Here is a 20024-nt window from a genome sequence, read left to right as displayed (position 1 = left end):
CAACATCCTATGCCAGATAAGGCACTATTATTATCCCCATTTTACAGCTGGGGAAGCGGAGGCAGTCCCAGAGAGATTAAGTGATTGCCCAAGGTCACACAGGGAGTCAGTGGCAGAGTTGGGAAAAAAGCCCAGATTGCCCAGCCAGTGCCTTAGCATACAACCTTCCTCTCCCTCCTCTTCATACAGTGCTGAGTGCCCCGTGGGCACGCCCTAAACACTAAAGGAATGGAAGGATCAAAAGTTGATGACATGGGCCTGCTGAATGGAACAGTTGCAGTTCTGCACGTCAGAGAGGTCAGCAGCGCACTGATGGTCTTTGGGGTGGGTTGTGTGGCTGGGCAGAGAGGGTGGGAGGATGCTGGTTATGGCAGCCACTGCCTGGTTAGAGTTTCCAGAAGAAGGGAGCAGGGTGCATCAGGCGGGAAGGGGGCTAGGAGGCCCATGCGGCGGGTATGTCTACACTACAGAAATTACAGGGGCACAGCTCGGGGGCTGTAGTGTAGATACTTGCTAGGAGAGGGTTTCCCCTTGCTGTCCTGAATCCACCCCCTCTCCAGGCAGGATCTAAGTGGATGGAAACCTTCCACGCACAGAGAGGTGGCTACGCTGGGGCCTAGGTCAGCTGAATGGCCTCACCGGGGTGGCAACTGGTCACAGCCCTGAGCCAGGTAACTAGGCTCAGGGCCGGCTTTAGGCCAATTCCACCAATTCCCCCGAATCGGGCCCCGCGCTTAAGAGGGCCCCGCGCCCAGTGGCAGGGTTGCCCAGAATGGGGGGCAAGTGGCAGAGAATCCCTTCCCTGGCTAGAGGCACCTTTTAAATTTTTACTCACCCGGCGGCGCTCCAGGTCTTTGGCAGCGGATCCTTCACTCGCTCAGGGTCTTTGGCAGCACTTTGGCGGCGGGTCCTTCAGTGCCGCCGAAGACCCAGAGCGAGTGCAGGACCCGCTGCCAAAGACTAGGAGCGCGGCCCACTGAGTAAAAGCCCCACGTGTTTTTTTTAACGTGCTTTTTTTTTTTTTTAAGTCATCCCTGTCAGGGCCCCTTCGAAACTGTTCAAATCGGGCTTCCTAAAGCCGGCCCTGACTAGGCTGACCTAAGTGGTAGGTTTAGAGCAGGCCTGGGTGGGCCAGGGACTGTTGCTGGCTCTTTCTGCTCATCCCACGGTCTTCTCTGGCCTGCTAGAAGCTCCCCGCTTCCAGATAAAGGGCAGAGGCTCCCGCTCTGCCCGGCGAGGGAAACAGGATGGGGCTGTCGGAGCCTTTCCCCAAGCGGGGCTGCGGGGAGCCCCTCTCCTGGGTCCCCCTGACCCTCTAGCAGCGGAGTAAGGGTCCAGGCGAGCAGAGCCAGGGACCCATGGAGCGGGGCTCCCCCAGAGGAGCCGCTCAGGAGCCGGCTAGTGCCCGCTGCTCCCCCGGCTCGGGGCTGCCCTGGGTGCCCAGCTGCAGGGAGCCCCGACGGGCTGGGGCCAGCGAGCGGGGCATGTCCCGGCGCTCCCAGGCGGGACCTGCCTGGGCGGGGCGGGGCGGCAGGTGAGCAGCCGCCCCCGGGAACACCCGGCTCCCGCCCCGCCCCGCCGGTTTAAAGAGCCGCGGGAGCCCCCCCAGCCGCCGGCTGCGTAGCGCCATGAAGAGCAGCGCCCAGCCGGCACCATGCGCTCCCGGACCCTGCTGGCCGCCCTGTGCCTCTGGCTGCTGCCCGTCTCCGCCGCCTACTTCGGGTCAGCCCTGCCCGCGGTCCCGTCCCGCGCCCTGCGCCCGCGGTGGGGGCTGGCTCCCTGGGTGGGCCGGGCCGGGGTGGGTGCGCTCCGCGGGGCTCCGGCGGGTAGGTGGCACCGCCGCGCAGCCTGGGGCTCCAGAGAGTTCCCGGCTGGGCTAACAGTAGCCGAGCCGCTGCCGGGACGGGCTGGGCTGGGCTGGGTTTGGGGGAGGCAGCCGGCGGGGCTCTGGGGTGCCCCTTCCCCCAGCTTGTCAGCTCCCTGAGCGGAGCCTGGCCGCCTGTGTCTGGTCAGCGCCGAGCACCGGGCAGCCCCCAGTGCCTCCCGCTGAACTGTTCAGTGATAATTCCTGGGCTCGACTGGTGTCTGTCGCTGTGGGAAACGCTCCTGCGGTGCGAAGCGGTGACAGTTCCTTGGTGGTGCGGTTAAATCCAGGAACAGGCGTCCAAGGGGTCTGGGTCTCTTCTCGCTCTTTCCTTGGGGATGGGGAGGCTGTTGGCGGGGTGGGGAGGAATTTGTCTCCGTGGGGAAGGCAAAGGCTGTTGCCTGGGGCTCTAGCAAAGGAAAGAGTGAAAGGAAAATTGTTGTATGTTGTGGTTTTTCTTCTGAAATCCCTTGTTCAGGGCTGGGTGTTTAAAAGGGGTCTGAATCCTTGTGGCTGTTGAAATCCAAAAGGCAGCAGTTCAGACCTCTCCTCTGCCCGGATGGACAAAGTGTCCCCAAAGCAGTGTCAGGTTCTTAACTAAGGCCGCGGAGAGAAAGTGGAGGGAATCCGGATGCCCTTGACCTCTGACTTTGCTGGCGGGTGACACCCATGGAGGTTTGTCTAGTCTGAGTAGGGGTGACCATAGCGGGCGGCTGGCTTTGGAGATGGGAGACAGGGAAATGCAAAGGGAATGGCTGTCTCAGCCCAAGTCACGCTATCCGGGACAATATCAGAGCTGTATGTGTATGTCAGGCCCTGAGCTGAGCATCCCAAACCACCCGCCCCCCCCGCACAAATAAAGACTTTTTTTACATGTTGATTTTTAAAGATGTCTATGTTCGTTTTGGAAGGCGTTAGAAAAATAGAGTTTCTCCAATAGAAAAAAGTGGATTATTTTTTTTAATTTGCTCTGCTTGGTTCTGGGAAAACCCTTTACAAATTACTTTGTCAATAAGATATTCCTTTCTATGGCCTTGATCCTGCAAAAACCTATGCCTATTGCCTCTGAGCAGTCCTACTGACTTCAGTAGGGCTGCCTACAGTGTATCTAGTTACTTATGTGCAGGAGTCTTTGCAAAATCTTTTATTTGTGGGTAGGAGATTCCAATGTATACATGTCTATTGTCTTACAGTACGTAGCGCTCTTAGTGCATGTGGTTGCATTATAAATGTTTGAGAGATGCAGGAAGATGAATACATTTGAACACTGCGATAACTGTCCATAAAATCCTGAACCAGATCATCAGCTGGTGAAGTCAAGGTAGCTCTATTGAAGTCAATGGAGCGACTCTGACTTGCACCGGCTGCAGATGTGGTTCTCATTTAACACTTCAAAGAAAGAATTGTAGCCAAATCAGTGTTTTAAGAGTTTAAAGGATTCCTTAAATCAGATGGATTTTTAAGTTTATATTTCTGTTTAAAGATGTGATCTACATGATTGTTTCACTTTGCTCCTTTATTGTCAACAAAGGGAATATCCCATATATACTAGCACTTGGAGATTGAAAACACATCTAAGCACACGCCTTGTACAGAGCTAGGAAGGGGTAGCTGCTGCTTGGATTTCTAGTTACAGGAAGTAGGTATTGCCAATTATACAAAGCAAAATTAAATATTCTCCTATTTCCTTAACACAAAACAAATATTGAATATTACTCTAGGTGGATTCAATTGTTTAAGCAACATGAATGATCCCTGATCTCTTAACAATGATTCTTTGGTTAGTGGAATGCCTTTCTAACCTGCCTTGTATTTCCCTGAAATGAAAAATCAGGGGTTGATATTAGCCATTCTCTCTGTTCCGTGTGTTTCAGAGTTTCAGGCTGGAATTTTCCTGCTTTGTTACATTTTGTCCTTGAGGCATAAGCTTTTTTTTCAGTGGCACGTGCTGTGCAAGAGTTCTTGCTCCTTAACTTTCAGTATTTAATTGAAAAGAGAACTTTAAAAAGAATAAAAATAAATTGAAGCCTAAGTAACAACTGCATTGTTTTGGGCAGTTGAAGAAAGCAATAATTCATAAGAATGGGATGATATTTCCGGGTGCTGGTTGGGAAAATGGTTCATTAGGGAACTGTAATATTTTAGTGGTATAGGCAGGAAATACAATCTAATCTGCAAGGTGGGTATTTAATGGGTGGGGATGGGGGGGGGTCTCCCTGAATAGGGATGGACTTAAGCAGTGTGGTAGCAGGGTGGGAAATTTGTTCCTGCACTTTTGACCTCACGCACTGTATGTGCGAGGTCATGCCTCATGGAGGATGCCATTTTAAACAGAAATGCTCCGTGAGAGGGCCATGGCGGGTGGAGTACTGACACTTAAAATTAGGACTACATCCATGCTTAAATGATTTGTTGAATTGGTGGCTTGGAAAAGGATAATGCAGAGAGAGACCTGATGAACAGCAAATGAGGCGTTTGCACAGTGACGCTTCATTGAAAAGGGCCCTTGTTGCTTTGGACTGCATACCAAGAAGCCTCCAGTCCGAAAGCCGTGTTAGGCCAGGTCTACATTACAAACTTACATCAGTGTAACTACGTCACTCACCACACCTCCCGCGATGCAGTTCTACTGACCTAACCCCCGGTGGAGCCAGCGCTGCGTTGGCCAGCCAGCGTCTCCCATCAACCTAGCTCCCACCTCTCTCCGAGGTGGATTCGCTACGCTGACGGGAGAAGCTCGCCTGGCGGTGCAGGAGCATCCTCACTAAAGCGCTACAGCGGCGCAGCTGTAGCAGTGTATGTGTAGACAAATACTTGGAGGAGCTCTCTAGTGTTGAGATGACTGCACCTCTAATGCCATGTCTGGTTCTGGCTCTGTCAATATCAGAGTGATGGAAGGTGTTCTTCAGACAAGCACAAAAATGACTAAGACTAGGGGAAGATGATGATTGTCTACTAGTATTAGGGTGGCCAGGTGCTCTTTGAAAATCATGCGGGTTGGGTCTACTGGTGTGGAGCAGTTTGCAGGACTGGGGCCAGAGAATAATAAACTCAGACTTGCATTTAACAAAGGAAAGAGGAGTGCATATGTAGTGTGGCTAAGCGAACACTCCTATTGCATGTTGGAATTTTCTGACTCATTAAATACCTGATCTTGCAACCTTAATTATACATTAGTGCTAGTTTTTTGCATTTAATTTCCTAGAGCTTGTAGGAAAAGAGAACGAGCTGTGGGGCACAAAATGTGGCAATCAGAAACGGGTGCAGGGCATCTGTGGGAACATGACTTTTGCTCAGTTGCCCCCACTTTCCCGAAGCCTGAACGCTACCCCCTGACCACACGGTGGCCATTAGTTCCTCCAGCAGCACCCCTGTTTTCCCCCAATATGTGCAGCATGCACTTTACAGCCCTCTCCTTGCCCTTGCATCCACACCCCCTTCCTCTGCGACAGCTGCCCTCCTCAGGTGCTTCTTCCCTTCCCCTGCCTCCCCCCTTCAGCCACTGCTCCTTCCCTTCTACGCTGTGCCCCCGAGACCCCGTCTCCCATGACTGCTGCATGGGTGGGATGCTGGTGCTGAGGTATAGCTCTTCTGGTCCTGGCTGGTGAGGGCCCTCAGACACCCAGCTCCCCCTTTGGCACACACTCAACAGCACTAGGTGCAGGAGGTACTGGGATGCTGAACTCCCTCCAGGGCTAAGAGGGCGGTGGCAGGGAGGATCTGAAGGGCCCACTTGAGCCAGGACTTGCTCACCAGGCAGTGGCCAGGGGAAGGAACCCCAGAACAGCTGGGTTGGAGGAGGGGCTCGGAGATGATGGATGGGTTGATAATTGGATGTGTGAGGGGGGGTCTCAGTTCCTTTTGGAAGGGGAGAGAGGGGGGTGAGAACTGAACTGACGCCATATCCCCATGAGGAGGGAGTGGTTTGGAATTCTGTTGAAGTGGGGGCAGGGTACTGAGGCTTGACTTTGGGAGGGAGCAGAATTGTGGCAACGAGTGGACGGAGCAGGGGAGTACAGATTGAACTGATGGGGAGAACGGGGGAGTATAGATCAGAGAATGGGTAGGGAGGTGTAATGGTCTGTGTGTGGTCAGAGATTGAGGGGCAGGGGACTGGGGAGGATTGCAAAAGGGGGCTGGGGAAAGTGGTGAGTGGGTGCTTAGGAAGCAGTTTGCACATTGGGGGGCTGTGAGGGGAAGGAGGAGGATCTGGAGGAAGGGAAGGGAATGGGGGAGTGATAATGAGGAGGAGAGCAGTGGGGTGGGTATGTTTGTAGATCTGTCACTCTCTGGAAGTACAGGCAGGTATTTGGGGCCTTGTGTGTGCTCTGTGTTGGTAATTCAATATAATTTGCCAGTGGCAAGTTACTCTGCTGTGGAATTCCAGAGAAACACCGACTGGAATTGCTGCTTTGAAACACTTCACAATCTCCTGAAATGTGGGAATTGCACCTGGCGCTCCAGAATGTCCTGCAGCACGGGCCCCTGGGCCTCTGCCCTCTCACTCCCCACTTAATGTTTTTGGGGTGACTCTGCAGTTTTCTGAAAGCTTCCCCTTTTTGTCTGGCTTGTTCCAGACTAACTCACAAATAGGAGTAGTTGAAAGCATGTGGGGTCTCTTTTCTCCATGCCATGCATTATTCAGATGCAGGCTACAATCACTACTGTGCAAGGAGCAATTGGCTTTTTTAGCCTCCGTATTCATCTTGATGATCAAAATTTCCAGTGCCTCTCGGCATCCAGTAATTCTGCAGTGAATGGGCCACTGCAAATGCAGACTATTGGCCAGTTTGTCTATCTTGCCCCTCACGTATGCATCGAGAGAGGTTACAGAGAAGCGCTGAAGCAGCTCCTAAGATTAAAATCCTGACCTATGCAGAAAGCACTGAGGTACCCTGGAGTTTCACTCTTTGTTGTCCTTCTCACTCGGTGGCCTCTGAAGATGTTGGACCTCTTGTATGGCAAAGCTCCAGTCATGTGGCCACTGAAAACAATGGGACTTATTTCAATGGGAGCAGAATTTGGCCCTTAACTTGGTGTGTGCTTGTCTTTCCTGTTGGAAATGTCTGGATGAGTCACATGATGAAGGCTGTCACCAAGCCCAAGCTGGCCTAAGGTTTTGTGGGGTCTTGTTTGCCTTGCAGCACACTGGGACTTGAGAATGTTTGTTACCTACATAGCACACTGGAGGAGGCAGGTCTTGGGGTGGTGGTGGGGGTGAGTGAGAATAGCAGTCCCCTTTCAGGCTTTGCCTTCCTTAGATTTTTAAGGCCAAAAGGGACTATCATGATCATCTAGTCTGCCCTCCTGCACATCTTAGGCCACAGAACCTCACCCACCCACTCCTGTAATAGACCCTTAACCTCTGGCTGAGTTACTGAAGTCCTCAAATCATGACTTCAAGTTACAGAGAATCCACAATTTACACTTGTTTAAACCTGCAAGTGTCCCATGCTGCTGAGGAAGGTGAAACACCCCCGGGTCTCTGCCAATCTGACCTGGGGGAAAATTCCTTCCTGACCCCAAATATGGCGATTAGTTAGATCCTGACCATTTTGGCAAGACCCACCAGCCACACACCTGGGAAAGAATTCTCTGTAGTAACTCAGAGCCCTCCCCATCTAGTGTCCCATCTCTGGCCATTGGAGATATTTTGCTACTAGCACTTGCAGGTCAGCTACATTACATTGTAGGCAGTCTCATCACACCATCCCCTCCATAAACTTACCAAATTCAGTCTTGAAGCCGGTTAGATTTTTTTTGCCTCCCCCTACTCCACTTAGAAGGTCGTTCCAGAACTTCACTCCTCTAATGGTTAGTAACCTTCGTCTTTTGCCTCCCTGGTCTTTATCCCTCTGATGTATTTAGAATCATAGAATATTAACGTTGGAAGAGACCTCAGGAGGTCATCTAGTCCAACCTCCTGCTCAAAGCAGGACCAACACCAACTAAATCCTCATTTATGGAGAGCATTCAGCTCCCCTCAGCCTTCTTTTGGTTAGGGTAAACAAGCCAAGTTCTTTAAGTCTTGGCTCATAAGGTGGGTTTTCCATTCCTCTGCTCATCCTAGTAGCCCTTCTCTACACCTGTTCCAGTTTGAATTCCTCTTTCTTGAGCATGGGAGACCAGAACTGCACACAGTGTTCCAGATGAGGTCTCTTCAGTGCCTTGTATCCTGGTACTAATACTTTCTGATCTCTCCTGGAAATACCTTGCCTGATGCATCCTAGGATTGCATTCGCCTCTTTCATGGCCACATCACACTGGCAGCTCACAGTCATCCTGTGATCAGCCAATGCACCCAGGTCTTTCTCCTCCTAGGTTGCTTCCAACTAATAAGTCCCCAGCTTGTAGTAAAAATTTTTATTAGTGCAAAGTCATGCACTTAGAGATTATTACATTTCATCCCATTTCTATTACTCCAGTTTACAAGGCTGTGCAGATTTTGTATTATATTCTGGTCCTCCTCCCTATTGACAATACCTCCCAACTTTATCTGCAAATTTTATTAGCACATTCCCACTTTTTGTGCCAAGCTCATTAATAAAAATGTTGAATAAGATTGGTCCCGTGACCAATCCCAGAGAATCCACTAGTAATCTACCTCCAGCCTGACAGTTCACCTTTCAGTATGACCCACTGTAGTCTCCCCTTTTAACTGGTTCCTTAGCTACCTTTCAATTCTCATATTAATCCCCATCTTTTCCAATGTAGCTCATAATTTCTTATGTAGAACTGTATCAAATGCCTTACTGAAATCCAGGTAGATTAGATCTACTGCATTTCCTCTGTCTAAAAAACCAGTTATCTTCTCAAAAAAGTGCCCCAGACCAACCTGATCTATCTATCTTTTGTAAAACCATGTTGTATTTTATCCCAATTACCATTTATCTCTGTCCTTAACTACTTTCTCTTTCAAAATTTGTTCCAAGACCTTGCATACAATTGAGGTCAAACTGTAGTTGATCACCTTGATCACTTCTCCCCCAACCTTTCTTAAAAATAGGTACTATATTAGCAATTCTCCAGTCATAGGGTATGCCCCCTGAGTTTATGGATTCATTAAAAATCCTTGCTATTGGGCTTGCAATGTCATGTGACCATTAGGAACATAAGAATGGCCATACTGGGTCAGACCAAAGGTCCATCTAGCCCAGTATCCTGTCTTCCGACAGTGGCCAATGCCAGGTGCCCCAGAGCAAATGAAGAGAACAGGGAATCCTCAAGTGATCCATTCCCTGTGGCCCATTCCCAGCTTCTGGCAAACAGAGGCTAGGGACACCCATCCCTAACCACCCTGGCTAATAGTCATTGATAGACCGATCCTCCATGAACTTGCCTAGTTCTTTCTAGTTTATTTTGCCTCTGCCCCACCCCTACCCCCTGCATTTAGTCCCATGAAGCTGTTTGAGTTTAACTTCCACCTCCAATGTGGTAATTTCTACGTCCATGTCCTCATTTCCATTAGCCACCCTGCTACTATCCATAAGCTCCTCATTGCCTTTATTAAAAACTGAAGCCAAGTATTTGTTGAGGTGTTGGGCTGTGCCTAGATTATCTTTAATCTCCACCCCATCCTTCGTGTTTAGCAGTCCCATGTTTTCTTTCCTTGATTTCTTTTTATTTATATGGCTAAAGAACCCTTTTATTGTTGGTTTTAATTCCCTTTGCAAGGCCCAACTCTGCTTGGCTTTTGGCAGTTCACTTTTGCCTGAACTTTCTGACCTCCAAGAGGTAGCTTTCCTTGCTCATCCTGCTCATCTTCCATTCCTTGTAGGCTTTCTGCTTTCTCCATCACCAGTGAGATGCTTGCTCATACATCTTGGTCTGCAACCCTTCCTTATGAGTTTTTCCTCTTGCTTGGGATGCAGGCTTCAGACAGTTTCTGCAACTTTGAAGGAGGCTTGGAATTAAGTCACATTCAGATCCTTGAGTTCTTCAGTCCAGGAGGGATAGCTCAGTGGTTTGAGCATTGGCCTGCTAAACCCAGGGTTGTGAGTTCAATCCTTGTGGGGGCCACTTAAGGATCTGGGGCAAAAATCAGTACTTGGTCCTGCTAGTGAAGGCAGGGGGCTAGACTCGATGATCTTTCAAGGTCCCTTCCAGTTCTAGGAGATGGGATATATTAATTAACTAATTCCCTTAAATTTTTAGTTTGCCCTTTTAAAATCAAGGACCCTCATTACAGATATCTATATATCCTTCCATTTAGTTTAAACTGAATTGGCTCATGATCACTCGAACCAAGGTTGTCCCCTACAATCAGCTCTTTTATGAGGTCCTCACTACTCACCAATACCAAATCTACCATCATATCACCCTATGTTGGTTTGGTAAATATTTGGTAAAGAAATCTGTCAGCTATCACATCCCGGAAAATCTGGGCCCTACCGTTATTAGTAGCACTTGTCCGCCAATCTATATTAGCAGACTAGTCTCCCATAATCACACAATTCCCAGTAGTATTTATTTAATTAAAAACATTTAAAGAGGTCTCTATCCATATCCAAATCGGATCCTGGGTCTGTAGCACAGCCCAAGCACTATCCCAGGGGAACCTCTGATAGCTTTCTTCCTCAAAGTGATTTTGACCCAAACAGACTCTGTTTTATCCATTCCATTGTTAGACTCCTCCCCCCCCCTTCGATGTTTATATTGTTGAATATCCACAGCCATTTAGGAAAGTCATGGTGGTCACTACCTAGCATTAAACTTCCTGAAGGTAGTACCCAGATTTTCCTGCTGCAAAAGCTTGGGCCTTTGCTAAATCAGAATCTCCATGAGCAGTGAGGGGCCTATGACATATGTGGTTCTGTGCCCGATGAGTGGCATCAGTGGTACACTACCACAATAGCAGTTCTATATAGCCTGCCCATATAGTGTCCGCTTGCTGATTCATGTAAAACATCTGGAAGAGCATAATCTGATAGGGTCTACCAGCACAGACTTTTGCAAAGGGAAATTGTATTGCTAATTTCTTAATTTTTGTGTGTCAATATAGTAGGTCAACTAGTTCTCCTTTATCGATCTTATTTAGACTTTCAAATGGCCTTTTTAAAAGTCCTGCATGAGAGGTGGTAGTAGCAGCTGTTACTGTCATGGATCAAAAATTGGCTGAGAGGTGAGAAACAGTACAATTAAATGGGCAATTTTTATCAACATCAGAGCAGAGGGACACTGGAAATAATTGAAAGATGGCAAGTTCAAAACAGGGGAAAGGAAATATCTCCACGCAATGTGTAATTAGACTGTGGAACTCACTGCCACAGGAAGTAATTGAGGCCAAGAATGTAGCAAGATTCAAAAAAGATTAGACACTTATATGGGTAACAAGAATATTCAGAGTTACAATAGTTAATGCTAACAAGTTTTTGAAGAACTATTAAACTTAATGCTTCAGGACTGGAAAACAATCTCTAACTGTAAGGGTTGGGCGGAGACCTAATATGGGCAGGTGGGAGTGGGTTATCCTAGATCTGCCTAATAAAGGTTTCTTGTACTTTCCTCTGAAGCATCTGGTGCATTCCGTTATCCGAGATGGGACACTGGGCTAGATGGACCATGTGTCTGAGCCAGTTTGGCAATTCCTGTTTTCACTGGCTCCTACTGAGATAGGCAGTTGTAGGTACTGAACTCAACTGGCACGAAGTCTGTGTATAAACTGATGCTACTCAAATTTCCTGTTGCAACATTGATACAAATGAATACCCTTCATGATGTGCCCTCTTCCTATAAAATCTGCAAAACCATACCTTTAAAAATTGGACCAGTCTTAATCCAGGTCAGGGAAATGGAGCCGGTAGCTTGACTTTGCATGTAGCTGTGCAGAAGTGGCCTTGAGACTCTGATAAACTCCCCTGCATGTAGAAATCCTCATTTGAGAGGTGGGGGTTTCCCCCTGGAAAACTGAAATTTGGAAACTTCTCTAAAGCTCCCTTTTGTAGCTGGCCAGACCCGAAAGATTGGTCCCATAAGTTACTATGCTTCATTCCTGTGGACGTGAGCAGGGATGGAGGTCACATGGCATCTCACAGGATCAGGTCCTCATTAAAAAAATCTCTTGAGTAGCTGGAATGTGCCTGGAAAGAAATTAAAGCAAATTGATGCATTTTTAGCGAAGTGCTCAGACAGAAAAACAGAGAAACAGCGTTGATCTTTCTTGTTTTTCAAAATTAACAGGTGTGAATTAGTGTGAAGATCTTTGCTTTTTGCTGTATAATCTGGTTTTAGATTATAAATAGGGCTGCCAAGCCATTAAAAATATATTTGCACTGTTAAACAGTAATAGAATACTATTTAAATATTTTGTGGATGTTTTCTACATGCTCGAATATAGCATGGCACCTTATAGACTAACAGATGTATTGGAGCATAAGCTTTCATGGGTGAAGACCCACTTCATCAGATGCTTTCTCAAATATGTTGCTTTCAATTACAATACAGATTACAAAGTGTACAGTGCTCACTGCAAACATTGGTAATAACAATAAATGTAAACTGTAAAAAAAAAAAGCGTATTTTTCAATTCACCTCATACAAGTACTGTAGTGCAATCTCTTTACCATGAAAGGTCCACTCCTACAAACTGTTATTCCCATAAGCGGCTGTACTACTCCTATGACTTATTTGGTCGAGGCAGTGGGTAGGGAGTTAGATTGGGAGTCAGGAGATTGTTGCCTGCTCTGCTCTGGACCGACATTGGGCAAGTCACTTCTTCTCTGTGCCTCTGCATCCGCTCTCAACATGACACTGTAAGATGTCTGGAGCAGGGATTCTCTTGCCATGTGTATGCAAGCACAGTGAGATCCTGTCTCAGCTGGGGCCTTCTGGTACCGCTGTAACAAAACCGCTAGTCTGATGTAAATGGGACTTCTTGCATGAGTAAGGTACCAGTATCGAGTGTCTTTGATTAGCAAACGAACTGTGTAATCTATTTTGTTTCTGTCCCCAATCCTACTTGGTGCAGGCAGGCACTTGCATTTATTTCTCACAAAAACTATATTAAAACGTCAAGGTTGTGAAGTCAAACATTCAAAGTTAGGAAATGCAAGTACTAAAGATGCCTGTGCAACCTTAATTCAGCCCCATTGTGCATCTGCATGATGAGACCATCTTTAATGATGTGATCACATACTAGATTTTTCCCTGCAAGAGCCCTGCCTCATTCAGGGCACAGAATGGACGGTGCTCACTGAATGAGCAGCTGCTCAACATGAGGCCCCGGGCCTTTTTTTTCTGCACACTATTGAAACCCTGAAGACCAAATTCTTCATTTCTTCATGGGCTTTTCTGTGCCATTCATCACTATTGTGTCTGAGTTTCACAACATCCCGGTGAGGTGAGGAGGGAGGGTAGGATTGTCCCCATTTTACAGACGGGAGAAATGAGATGCAGTAATTCCTAGGTCATAAGGCTGGAAGGGACAATTGTGTTCATCTGGTCTGACCTCCTGTAGAAGAGGTTCCTGGGTCACACTATTAATGCTAACTGGCAAGGGGGTGCATTGGGGTTACAGGAATCTCCTGTCTTTAGTATTTATGGTCTTGCTTACCAAAAGAGTCATGTGAGATCTTGAATAAAAGCTTGTCACATCGGTATCCTTGTGAAATGTATGCATCCATACTATGGAAGGAGTTATGTATATTTAGTGAAAATATGTTCTGAAAGTCTGTGTGGAAGGACTGGTCATCAGAACAGGTGGAAGACAGGCTTTCTGTCAGAGGAGATGTTATCCATCTGTCCGTTTACATGTAAACGGAGTATTGGCTCATTTGCCATGGGTCTCCCATCACCTGTCTGAACTGAATGCAAATGAAGGATCGTGGAGACTTCAGGAAGGGAAAAACAGCATGGGGAGAGAAGGAAGCCCTTGATGTCCTCTATATTTGGAGGCAAGAAAGACACCCTACCACCCTTTGGTGAGTAAGTAAAAGGACAGTGACTTTCCTTCATGGAAAAAGGGGTCTGTCGGGCTTGATTGAAAATGCTGGTATGGACTTTGGGTGAGACGCTCCTTTAGACAGAAGGATAACGTTAGTTAAGTTTAGTCCCTAGAAAGCATATTATGATTTTGTTTTACATGTAACCATTTGTTTCTAAGATCGTTACTCACCATATTTTGAATCTCCATTCTTTGATCATCTTTCCTATATTTATAGTGACAATAGGAATCAGTGCTGTGGCATGAAGCAAAGTGGTACTGAGTCGACCCTTACAAGTTGGTGTGTACTGTCCTCTGGGGACAGCATGCCTGGGAATTCTGGGGGTGTTCAGTGGCTCTGGGGCTGAACACCACAGGGAATGCTCCAGAGCAGGGGTGGGCAAACTACGGCCCGTCCTGCCCAGCCCCCGAGCTCCTGTGCCAGAAGGCTCACCCCCAGCCCCTCCCCGCTGTTCCCCCTAGCCCGCAGCCTCAGCTCGCTTGCTCCGCCACTGGCGCAATGCTCTGGGCGGCGGGGCTGTGAGCTCCTGGGGCAGCACAGCTGCAGAGCCCAGCCTGACCCGGTCTCTGTGCTGCATGGTGGTGGTGGCAGCAGTGTGGCCTGCTTCCAGCTGGGCGACATGGCTGTAGCACCACCAGTGCTCCAGGCAGTGTGGTGGGGGGTTGGATAGAGGGCAGGGGAGTTTGGGGTGGTGGTCAGGGGGCAGGGGTGTGGATAGGGGTCGGGGGGAACAGGGGGTTGAATGGGGCAGTCAGGAAGGAGGGGGGGTTGGATGGGGTGGCAGGGGGCCATCAGGGGCAGGGGTTCTGGGGGCAGTCAGGACAGGGAGAAGGGGTGGTTGGATGGGGCAGGGGTCCTGGGGGGGCCCTCAGGAATGAGAGGAGGGGTTGGATAGGGTGGCAGGGGTCCAGGGGCAGTCAGGTGACAGGGAGCAGGGGTGTGTGGATGGGGCAGGAGTCCCCGAGGGGCTGTCAGGGAACAGGGGGTGGGGGGGTTGGATGGGGCAGGAGTCCTGGGGGGGGCAGATAGGAGGTGGGGGCCAGGCCACGACCCCCCCCCCCTCCCCTAACTGGCCCTCCATACAATTTATGAAACCCAATGCGGCCCTCAGGCCAAACAGTTTGCCTGCCCCTGCTCCAGAGGCTATGGGGCTGGTGCTGCTACCTGTACAGAGAGAATGAGGCCTGGCAGGTCAGGCTTGTGCTGCCAGAGGCTGGTGGTTTCAGGGACCTGACCCACCCCAGGCACAGATGAGACTGCTTCACACTAAGGGCAGGTGGTGGTGAGTGTCTCAATGCTGGGTACCCTTGAGGACGTCACACATGGGCCTTAGGATTTCCCTGAATTAATTCCTCTTTGAACTATCTGTTAGAAAAACACCCAACCACAGTTTAAAAACCTCCTGTGATGAAGGATCCACTGTAGCTCTTGGTAAAATGCTCAATGGGTTATTACCCTCACTGTTAAGACGGTCTTACTTTTTAATTTTTATGTCTAGTCTACATTTTCTAGCTTCAACTTCTAGCAATTGGATCTTGTTACACTTTTTGTCTGCTAGATTGGAGACCTCTATTACCAAATTTCTGTTCCCCATCTAGGAATTTTATGGACTGTGTTCGTCACCCCTTAACCTTCTCTTTGAGAAGCTAAACGGATTGAGCTCCTGGAATCTGTCACTATAAGGCACCCCCTCCAATTATTCCTGAGGCTCTTCTCTGAATCCCCTCCAATTTATCGACATCCTTGAATTGTGGACACCAAAACTGATACAATATTCCCTCAGCAGTCGCATCAGTGCAAAATAGTTACTATAACCTCTCTACTCTTGCTCAGTATTCCCCTCTTGATACTTTCAAGGATTGTTACACTTTTGGCCACCACATCCCACTGGGAGCTCATGTGCAGCTGTTTATCCCCCATGGACTTAAGTCTTTTTCAGGGTCACTGCTTCCAGGGTAGAGTCCCCCGTCCTGCAAACATGGCCTACATTCTTTGTTCCTAGATGTATGACCTATTTGGGTATATTGAAACACACATGGTATGGACTATTTTTGATAACTTGTGTCAAGTCCAGGACCTTCTCCATCTGGTGGGTAGGGATGGCCCTTCAACTAGGGGAAGGAGTTTGACAGGGTGGATGACGGGTATCTCATGGGCACTCTGTGGGCATTTGGGTTCGCTCATTTTGTGGGGTTCCTCCAGGTGCCGTATGCCTCTGCAGAGTATCTGGTCAAGTTCAACTTGATGTTGGACTTCTGCCCTGTGATTTTTTTTTTTCCTCTGCCCTCAGCTGCCTCCAGCACACTGAGTTGCAGCCTGTCCGCCTATGAGCCACGTTCCAAAAACAGCTGTTTGTGCCTGTGCTCCAAAGCGTACATTTTTGTCCCTAGTGTCCTGTCTTGATATTAAGTGGCAGATCCTCCTACCACTTGTGGAAGGCAAGGGCACTCAGAAGGTCAGCCTCTAGCCCACCTTTATTCCACAGATGGCCAGGGACATAGGCTGGTATTATCTTCAGAGCCATGAGCATAGGGAGGGGAGATATTGGCATTGTTTGACAGATACAGAATGTTCCTTCAATATCTTTGGGAGATCTTCTTGAATTAAGTTCTCAGTGATGGCAGATGACCAAACAAGGAACAACAGTTTCCAGTTGCAGTGGGGAAGGTCTAGGTTGGCTATTAGGAAACAGTATTTCACTAGGAGGGTGGTGAAGCACTGGAATGGGTTCCCCAGGGAGGAATCTCCATCCTTAGAAGTTTTTAAGGCCCGGCTTGACAAAGCCCTGGCTGGGATTTAGTTGGGATTGGTCCTGCTTTGAGCAGGGGGTTGGACTAGATGACCTCCTGAGGTCTCTTCCAACCCTGATCTTCTATGATTCTAAGTTTAAATATCTTTGGAGCCCATTCCATTAAATGTAAAGGGTCTGTATTGGGTGCCTGGATGACCAAACAACTTTACTGAGCATTGTGGCAGACAGAAATGAACTTATAGCACCATATGTATGAAATGGATTTCCTGGCAAAACCCAACCCTTTGACATTACAGCCTAAGGAGAAGGTGATTGTATTCTGATTACCTGTTCCCAGGGTCCCAGATCAAAGGCCCAAATTGTATAAAAAGGACTCCGATTCATGGGGATGCTTGTTCTGAGCTAACAGCTGTTATGAATTTGTACCCAGAGAAAACCTCTTAGGTGGTGGTTGAAGGACTGCTCATCTGCCAAACCCTCTGTTGGAGTTGGGATGATCTTGGTAAGCGGATTAGCATGTATGAAGGTTTTTAATGTTTTCCCTGTAATGCTTTTACTTTAAAAATAAACATGCTTGCCTAGAAAGGGCTTTGTGGTAACTTCCAACTGAAGGCAGTTTATTGCCTCTGAGGAGAAGGCAAAGTTGCCTGGTTAAGTCATCTGGTTTAGAGCCACAGGGTTAGTGGGACCACAAGGGTCATCTAGTCTAACCCCCAGCCAAGATGCAGGATTTGTGTGACTTGCTGGGAAACTCAGTGTAGGCTGGGAATTGTGCAGTCTTGAAAAACCCCAGTCAGGAAGGAGAGAGATACGGGTCTCTGCCCAAGACTCTCTGTTTGCCAGAAGCTGGGAATCGGCGAGATGGGATGGATCACTTGATTACCTGTTCTGTTCATTCCCTCTGAAGAATCTGGCATTGGCCACTGTTGAAAGATGGGATACTGGACTAGACGGACCCTTGGTATGACCCAGTATGGGTGTTCTTATGTTTGATAGATGAAGGCTGAGGAGCAGGTGTCTTAGAGTGAGTGCCCTTGCTGGGCCACAGAGGGGGAATACAGGTGCAGTTGCCCTGAACTGTGACAATGTTTACCACACACACACACACACACTCTCTCTCTCTCTTACTTGTTCCTTCTTTGACAAGAGAGGGCTGGTGCATTTGCAGTGTGCCAGGTTGCACCCTCCTGAGCCTCATGTTAGGTTCTGGCTGCACTCTACTTCCATCCCATCCATGGTCCAAGCAAAGTCTTGGGATCACCTTGTTAATCTCCTCCTAGATGGCCATCTGGGCCAGGGCTATCAGTCGAGGAGAGGGCTGGATGGGGGTGGTTCTTTCTGACTGTGGGGCCCACTTCCAATCACTCATTAGTTCACATCTCTAGGCAGAGTTCCTCTGGATGATATCCACTGATTCCTTGGACTCCTGTAAGGAGCACTGGTGCTGTCCAGAGTTCTCTGCTTAGTCCCCTTTTTGGTACCCGATTTTGATCCGTTGACTCCTCTTCCTGTTTGTTCATTAGTCAACCCCTGTAATCCAACTGCATTCTGGGTTCTGTGGCCCCTCCCCATGGTTGAGGGAGCAGGCCTTTTGTTGTGGGTGGGTATAGGCCCATTCCTACCTAAAATTCAAAAAGGCCTGAATGAGGCATTGTCCTGGGTTGGGGAAGGCGAACATTTAATTAGACTCTCATAATACATATGCACAAGGGGGCCAAATTAAGGTTCTACAGCCAAACTTTAATTCTGGCACTTCCTAACTTTTGAGTGCAGCACTAATGAGCAACCTTAATGATAGTTTAACATAGCTTTTTGTGTGTAACTTACTAGGCTTTTTGAAAAAGCAAACAGAAAAAACAAATCTCCTCATGTGACATCATATTGACACCTACATGAGCCAACAGCAGTGTTGGAACCTTTTATCCATCTAACAGACCTCAGTCACTTTTTCATAGCTTCCACGGCTAGAAAGGACCATTGTGTTAATCTTGTCTGACTTCCTGCATGACACATTCCAGAGAATTGCCGTGAAATATTTCCTAGGGCAGATCTTCTAGAAAAACATTCTCTCTTGATTTTAAAAATTGTCAGTGATGGAGCTAAAGGACTGATAGCAGTAGGTTGTCCTACATGGACCAGAACTAGAGGAGGATGAGTCCTGTGCTTTGCTAGTAGGTTTTATAGATGTGCTGAGCGCAGGGGAATGGTGAGACTCGGGAATCTTGGGTTCTATTCCAGGCACTGGAGGGGAGTGTGGTCTAGTGGGCACAGATGTTTCTGCCAAAAGCTTGATCCATTTTGCACAATCCTATCCTAGTCCTATGTCTCTTCCTCACCCCTGGCTCTTTGTCCCAGTCTTCATTCCTCAGGCTTCTCATCCCAGGGGGATCTTGAATAGGAGTAGTGTGGTGATTTTACCTCTCTGTGGCACTTGTGCAACCACTATTGGAATACCATGTCCATTTCTCGTGTCAACAATTCAAGAAGGATGTTGAAAAATTGGAGAGGGTTCAGAGATGAGCCACGAGAATGATTGAAGGATTAGAAAACCTGCCTTATAATAATAGACTCAGTGAAATCAACCTGTTTAACAAAGAAGGTTAAGGGGTGGCTTGATTAGTCTGTTAGTAACTACATGCGGAACAAATATTTAATAATGGGCTGTTTAGACTAGCAGAGAAAGGGATAACACAATCCAATGGCTTGAAGTTGAAGCTAGATAAATTCGGGCTGGAAATAAGGTCTACATTTTTAACAATGAGAGTAATGAACCATTAGAACAACTTAACAAAGTGGAGGATACTCCATCACTGACAATTTTTTAAAATCATGATTGGATGTTTCTAAAAGATTTGCTCTAGGAATTATTTTGGGGGAGTTCTCTGGCTTGGCCTGGGTTATTCAGGAGGTCAGACTAGATGATCCCAATGGTCCCTTCTGGTCTTGGAATCTATTAATCAATCCTCTGTCCAGCAAATTCCCAGCTCCTCACCAGAATTCAGTGCCCTTGTCCCCTTCCCTCTCCTGAGTCTCAGTTCTCTCCCCCCACTCCAGCCCCAATTTCACCAGGCTCCTCCCAATCTACTACTTTCACTCCCTTACCTGCTCCTGCCGACTGACTTTTTCTGTTCTCTTCATTTGGATCTGATGACTTTGTCCTTCATGCTGGCTGGATGCCATCAGGGACATCATTCTGAGCACAGAAGAGAGCAGGGAACCTATTTCAGTTCTGGCGTCCATCCCCATCCTGGCTCGCAGCTACAGTTGCAGGGAAATCTGGTTTTCCTCCTGTAGTTTTGGGCATATTCCGATGCTCTGAGCAGGGAGCGTGTGCAGTCCACTCACAGGTGAGATCTGTGAGGGGATGGCGCATGCTCTGTGGGGATAGCATATGTACAGCCTGGCTTGCACCAGAGCTGTGAGGGGCTAGAGCATGCCTGATGAAGATTGAATCTTCAGAGATTTT

The 20024-nt window shown here is 48.1% G+C and overlaps 2 protein-coding genes across 3 annotated transcripts in view; one reads left to right on the top strand and one right to left on the bottom strand.

The window, feature by feature from the left end:
* LOC135977338 (rho GTPase-activating protein gacV-like) overlaps window positions 1-20024 on the bottom strand; it is a 954030-nt gene that overhangs the window by 628707 nt on the left and 305299 nt on the right. The window lies entirely within an intron of this gene.
* Window positions 1582-20024, top strand: part of WNT9B (Wnt family member 9B) — a 54546-nt gene continuing 36103 nt past the window's right edge. The window contains exon 1 of the mRNA XM_024112338.3: window positions 1582-1722. Coding sequence (XP_023968106.2) covers window positions 1655-1722 — 68 coding nt within the window. The 5' untranslated portion in view covers window positions 1582-1654. The remainder of the gene's footprint in view (window positions 1723-20024) is intronic.

Source organism: Chrysemys picta, chromosome 24 (assembly GCF_011386835.1).
Source record: "Chrysemys picta bellii isolate R12L10 chromosome 24, ASM1138683v2, whole genome shotgun sequence".
Taxonomy (NCBI): Eukaryota; Metazoa; Chordata; order Testudines; family Emydidae; genus Chrysemys; species Chrysemys picta.
Note: the sequence above shows the minus strand (reverse complement) of the source record. Positions and strands in the feature narration are given on the sequence as shown.